General features: G+C 39.8%; 1 protein-coding gene across 1 annotated transcript; it reads left to right on the top strand.

Moving 5' to 3' along the window:
• The first annotated feature begins 702 nt into the window (after positions 1-702).
• LOC107575553 (E3 ubiquitin-protein ligase TRIM39-like) lies at positions 703-6450 on the top strand. Its single transcript, XM_016261911.1, has 7 exons — positions 703-719; positions 1858-2134; positions 2260-2355; positions 5191-5352; positions 5447-5585; positions 5691-5717; positions 5874-6450. Exons 1-7 carry the CDS (start codon positions 703-705, stop codon positions 6419-6421), a joined length of 1266 nt encoding a protein of 421 aa, XP_016117397.1. The 3' UTR covers positions 6422-6450.

Genomic DNA, 6450 nt, shown 5'->3' with positions numbered 1-6450 from the left:
TCTCTTCTCCTGGCTTTTAAGGCCAGCAGGAACGAGCTCCAGGTGTGCCACTCCTCGCGCACAGGTGTTGTGCGTCAGTGATCAGTGTGGCAGCAGCATTTCCAGGGCGACGCTAATCTGGACTCGGGATACTCGCCACACTATGTACTATAATTACACATTTTAATGTAAATATACTCAAAGATCTAAGACTTTTTCTATGTACACAAAAGGCCTATTTCTCTCAAATATTGTTCACAAATCGGTCTAAATCTGTGTTAGTGAGCACTTCTCCTTTGCCGAGATAATCCATCCACCTCACAGGTGTGGCACATCAAGATGCTGATTAGACAGCATGATTATTGCACAGGAGTGCCTTAGGCTGGACACAATAAAAGGCCACTCTAAAGTAAAGCAGAAGCTTTGAAGCAGAACGCAGGGCTGCGGTCTCCAGCTGTGTGAGATTCAAATGAAGACGCTGAGGTTTTTATTGAGCTTCATGTCAAGACAGAAGAAAAAAAAAATCTATAGTGCAAAAATTGAACCGCTTTTATATAAACTGAGTTTCTATACTTGCAAATGAGAATGTTTTACTTTCTTTGACAAATATAGAGCTTTTGGAAAACTGATGTTAAGGGGACTGGTCAATAATGTTCACATTATCATATGATAATATCATGAAGTAATAATCATTTAGATTACAATACAGATACATTCGCAACAATGGAGAACAACAACAAGTAACTTCTCAGGTAACCAGCTGTAAAGGTGAACCAAGTGTGCCGCACAAGTCTTGAAAAGTGAAGCCAACACAGTTTGATCGCCCCCAGGTGGCTGGCCCCAGTATAGGTCATAAACCTCTATTATAATGGGACCTCTAATATAATGGGACGTGAGACAAAGTAAATAATTACATTTGACTTAAAAAAAAAAAAATTTCTAAAGATGGTTTTTGTCATTTTATGTAGTTTTTATCATGCTGATGCAAGTTCAAGTGTTTTCTTTTTTTTTTAATAAGTCTGGGTTTGGTTAGTTCTGTGATGCTATGAAAACAGGGTGTGACGTAATGATTGACAGCTGAGATTGACAGCTTCTCTGAGTGAAACTGTGATTTTATTGGATTGTGTTTTACGAGGAAATACTACATTTTACTTTTTTTTCATACATTTCATGCATTTTTTTTTTTTTTAGTGTGCATGCAAAGTACACCTGTATAGTACAGAAATAGACCGTATAAATAATGTGAAGTATAGAACTTAAGGGAAAATAAAAGTGTTAACATGTCAAATACGAAAATATTTATATATATAAAAAAAATAAGATTAAAAATCGAGTAAATGGGAATTAATCTATTTTCATCACAAGGGATATTGTTTTGATGAATAGCTTGCATACTGTACAATATTAGCATACAGTGTCTCTGTAACATCTCAGACTGAACACATAAGGAGCTCATAAACACATTCACTAAAAACTAATTCTTGTTACATAATGTGGCATACATGAGTCAAAATGAACAACTGATCTGGGGAGTGTTTCCCAAAAGCATGGTTAGCTAACTTTGGTGGTAAGTACTATTGAACTTTATTGGTAACGACAGAACTTGTGACCATAGTTGCTTTTGGGAAAAGCACCCCTGATCTGGGAGCAGGCTAAATTAATGTAAATCAGGGGCTAAATGAATGTAAATCAGAGTCAATAATGAGCTCTGGGGGTGAACTGGAGGGACTGCAAATCTGAATGTGTTCCAGCTTATACTCCAAATCCAGCATAACAGTCAATCAGATATGCAGAGCGCTGTGTTCAGTGTTGCTAATAGAGCCATTTTGCTGCTAGATTTACCTGGAAACTCTTCACAAATGTTGCCAAATAATCAAGTCTGCTGAAACCTCTTCTTCATGAGCTGACGTGTCTGGTGTGTCAGAGCTCTTACTGTGAAACTCACCTGGAGCCTCATTTGAGAGTGGCAGGTTTGAAGAAACACAAACTGATGGATCCTGTGAGTAATCTGGAGGACTATATATGTCAGAAACATGAGAGACCTCTGGATCTGTTCTGTAGAGATGATCAGACATGTGTGTGTTCGATCTGCTCTGTGACCGACCACAAGAACCACAACACTGTTCCTATAGAAGAGGAGAGCGAAGAGAAGAAGGTAGAAGTTACTAAAAAAACTGCTTTTACAAGGCTTATATCATGAAGAATTACATTTTTAATTTTATCTTGTGAAAAAAAAAGATTTAATTTTTAAAACATGTGTCTGTGTTGTTCTCTCTATAGACTGAACTGATGAAGACACAGAAAGACGTGCAGCTGATGATCCAGAACACAATCAAGAAGATTCAAGACATCAAACACTCAGCAGAAGTCAGAAAAGTGAGTTCAAATCATTAAAATTAAATGTTATATGTCATTTAGTTGCATCTTTACAAGTGTCCTGATATACAGTCCAGACTTTTCACTGTTTGTGTCACTCAGCTTGTCTGTGCTTTGTAGCAAATTATCTCAAAAGGGAAATATGTATAATTAATTATAATGGCTTTCAGAATTAACTGTAGCAGAATTAATGTTACAATTATTTAGTTTGTTCGTCCACCGAGCAGACCGTATGATCATTTATCAGCTCTAGGAAAGATAAATGATTAATGTAGGATATCAGACCGAATCAGACAATCTAAGATTTGGTCAAACAATAGGAGCACAAAAATTCCACAGAGGCCCAAGACAACAGGATGTCATAAATCAGACCCGAGCATTAGCCAGTCTGAAGCAAGCCTAAACCCCTCTGACACAGAACAGTTTTCAACATTAACACAAAAGAACACTTATTGACAAGTCTCTAAACTTCAACTGCAGACCACAGCTCCGCGTCGCCAGCCAACGCCCAACCACTGGCTTCCCAAGACTGAACCTCCAGCCAATCAGGAAAGCGGGAAACCCCTTTCGGCAACCAGACAAGAAAGGAAACCCCGCATCACAGGAACAAGTACTTCCTGATATTAGCTGAACTGGTGCATTTAATCTAAATTGTAACCTCATTGAGGGACTCAATATATGCTAATTAATAGTGTTTACACTATATTTTGGATATAAATATCCATTGCAGAATTGATGTCATACGGCTCGTTCACTGACTCGCTGGCCGTCTCAGTGATCAGCTGTAAAACAGTGATTCTGTCCTAATTCCCTTACATATTAATGGTGGAGTTCCCTTTAAAATCTTAAATGATTCCCTTTGAGCTAAATTGACCTGTTTCCCTTACATTAAGAAAGAATAGTTTTCCTACTGTGAACAGCACTAGCACTAACTTATCATGCAGCAAGATCAACGTTCAAACTGTGAGCAGCAAACACAATAATAAACATTACTATGACTAACATACTACTTAACTAAGCAAAACACATACATACACAATGAAGAGAAGTAAGGAAAGAGAGAGAGAAGAACAAAGACTGGCAGTGTTTAAAGTCAGTGATCCAGATGCGTGTAGAGAATGAAGAGTCTTCATGAGTTCGTTAGGTGAGCTGGTTCTCATCAGGTTCTTCCAAAGATCCACAGATCCAAGATTCACGGAGAATCGACAAAGTTACTTTAAGATAAAACTGCCGGAAGATCAGACTCAATGGGGATGAATATTGGCGAGCGTCTGTCTCAAAGAGATTGAGCCCTGATGCCGTCTCAGTGATCAGCTGTAAAACAGTGATTCTGTCCTAATTCCCTTACATATTAATGGTGGAGTTCCCTTTAAAATCTTAAATGATTCCCTTTGAGCTAAATTGACCTGTTTCCCTTACATTAAGAAAGAATAGTTTTCCTACTGTGAACAGCACTAGCACTAACTTATCATGCAGCAAGATCAACGTTCAAACTGTGAGCAGCAAACACAATAATAAACATTACTATGACTAACATACTACTTAACTAAGCAAAACACATACATACACAATGAAGAGAAGTAAGGAAAGAGAGAGAGAAGAACAAAGACTGGCAGTGTTTAAAGTCAGTGATCCAGATGCGTGTAGAGAATGAAGAGTCTTCATGAGTTCGTTAGGTGAGCTGGTTCTCATCAGGTTCTTCCAAAGATCCACAGATCCAAGATTCACGGAGAATCGACAAAGTTACTTTAAGATAAAACTGCCGGAAGATCAGACTCAATGGGGATGAATATTGGCGAGCGTCTGTCTCAAAGAGATTGAGCCCTGATGGGTTTGGGTAGAGATCTTTTAACCTCCCTAACTCTCACACCTATCTCTGCTGGACTGACCAATGCAGAAGTGTGAATTTTGAGTGGAAAATGCTTCTTTGTTTCACCCAACACCTTCCTTTGCAGGTCTATGGGGGTCTGGGGGACTTGTGTGGTATTAAACCCAAGTGTAGTAAAAAGAGTAAGATCCAGGTTATGGTAAAATACTATACATCATTATATAGGGGATCACGAGGATGATTTTGAGTCATGCCACGGTTGGCTGGTTAGCATCAGTAAGGATAGCAGAGGGGATAATGATCTTTGAGCAAGATGTTGAAAAAAAAGACATGCCGGCTTCAGGCCTGTAATTTCATTGTAAAAAGGAAGAGGGAACGTGTACAACGCAAAAGTGTCCTTCAGCTCAGAATATCCAAAAGTAGCCAGATTGTGTTTAGGTTGAATGTCTGTTCCATATGCTCTTGAAAACAATTAAAAAATGTTTGACCAAGGATCATACAAAATTGGGCAAAACCAAATTAAATGTGCCAATGCCCCCTCTGCCATCCTGCACCAATCACATTGAGGTGGAGGCAAATGTTTTGTGTATAGTCTAGTTCTGGAGTAAAGCTGCTGTACAGGATTTCTAATTTGTCTCAAATAAGCAGGTGTTGGTTGTTTGCGCTGCTGTGATTGATAGTTGTATGACATCAAAGTACGGTGAGAGCTATAGAGAGCAGAGCAGACGGCTCCATGCGTTTGAATCGCTCTCGCAGTATGTCATACAACGATCGATCAGCTTAGCGCAAACAACCAACACCTGCTTATTTTAGACAACTTAGAAATCCTGTGCAGAACGTGTCCCCACGAAATGGCACGTCTGGTCACCTTATAGTACAGCAATATCACAACTCTTCTCAACTGAACACATGATTTGAGAATCAATCAGTGCAAACGGTGCAGGATGAAGTTTATTCTTCTGTTGAGGTATTTTAAATCCCCTTAAAAACACTGATTCTTGCAACAGGGATTTTATACTGAACTGCTGGAGATGATGGAGGAGCAGCAGAAAGCAGCAGAGAAACAGGAGCAAGAGCTGATTGAAGAGCAGGAGATCACTGAGCTAAAGATGAGAAACACTGAGCTGGAGCAGCTCTCACACACTGAAGATCACCTCCACCTCCTACAGGTCAGTCAACATGATCTCTCTGATCAATGATAATGCAGCATATGACACCAGAACACTCCCCATGCTGAAGGATTTCTCCTCTCTCCTGCTGTAGATTCACTCATCCCTGTGCAGCCCTAGAAACAGCAGGAACTGGCCTGAGATCAGTATGAAGACTCATGAGAGTCTGGAGACTCTGAGGAGAGCTCTGACTCAACTGAAGGACACTATAGATGAGAAACTCACACTAACTGGTACATCAACACACACACTGATCAGATAGAAACATGATGATGTACTCAATTCTTTAAATATAAGCTTCAGATCTGCTGATGTTTTCTTGTCATGTGTCTCTACAGAGCTGAAGGTGATGCAGCAGTATGCAGGTACAGTGTGCTGTCTGCACTACACTAGTTTACATTCATACACTCACAGCTTCATTACTGCTCTACAATCTGATTAAACACTGGATTACATGTTAAAAACAGCGTCACAGAATATCTCTTTTGTGAAGTTGAGAACTATATTCTCTGTTTTCTCAGTGGATGTGACTCTGGATCCTGATACAGCTCAACCTAATCTCATTCTGTCTGATGATGGAAAACAAGTGAGATGTGGAGACATTAGACAGAAACTCCCAGACAAACCAGAGAGATTTGATACATGTCCCTGTGTCTTGGGAAAGGAGGGATTCTCGTCAGGGAGATTTTATTTTGAGGTGCAGGTGAAGGGAAAGACTGAATGGGATTTAGGAGTGGCCAGAGAATCCATTAACAGGAAGGGAGCGATCACACTGAGACCCAGTGATGGATACTGGACTGTGGCTCTGATGAATGGAGATGAATATGAAGCCTGTGATGGTCCTTCTGTCTCTCTGTCTCTGAGAGTGAAGCCGCAGCGGGTCGGTGTGTTTGTGGATTATGAGGAGGGTCTGGTCTGCTTTTATGATGTGGAGTCCAGCTCTCATATCTACTCTTTCACTGCTCAGTCTTTCACTGAAAAACTCTATCCATATTCTAGCCCATGCTTTAATGATGGAGGTAAAAACTCCAGCCCACTGATCATCACACCTGTCAATGATAATAAATGAATTTGCACTACTAATATGAAATACAAGAT

The sequence above is a fragment of the Sinocyclocheilus grahami genome, unplaced genomic scaffold (assembly GCF_001515645.1).
Source record: "Sinocyclocheilus grahami isolate Dianchi unplaced genomic scaffold, SAMN03320097.WGS_v1.1 scaffold2719.1, whole genome shotgun sequence".
Classification (NCBI taxonomy): domain Eukaryota; kingdom Metazoa; phylum Chordata; class Actinopteri; order Cypriniformes; family Cyprinidae; genus Sinocyclocheilus; species Sinocyclocheilus grahami.
This window is presented reverse-complemented; position numbering and strand designations above follow the sequence as displayed.

Bases quoted from the DNA above. Each gene is read 5' to 3' on its own strand.
- LOC107575553 (XM_016261911.1), top strand. The intron at 5,353-5,446 runs GTCAGTCAACAT...CTCCTGCTGTAG, and splicing joins ATCACCTCCACCTCCTACAG to ATTCACTCATCCCTGTGCAG. The intron at 5,586-5,690 runs GTACATCAACAC...GTGTCTCTACAG, and splicing joins TGAGAAACTCACACTAACTG to AGCTGAAGGTGATGCAGCAG.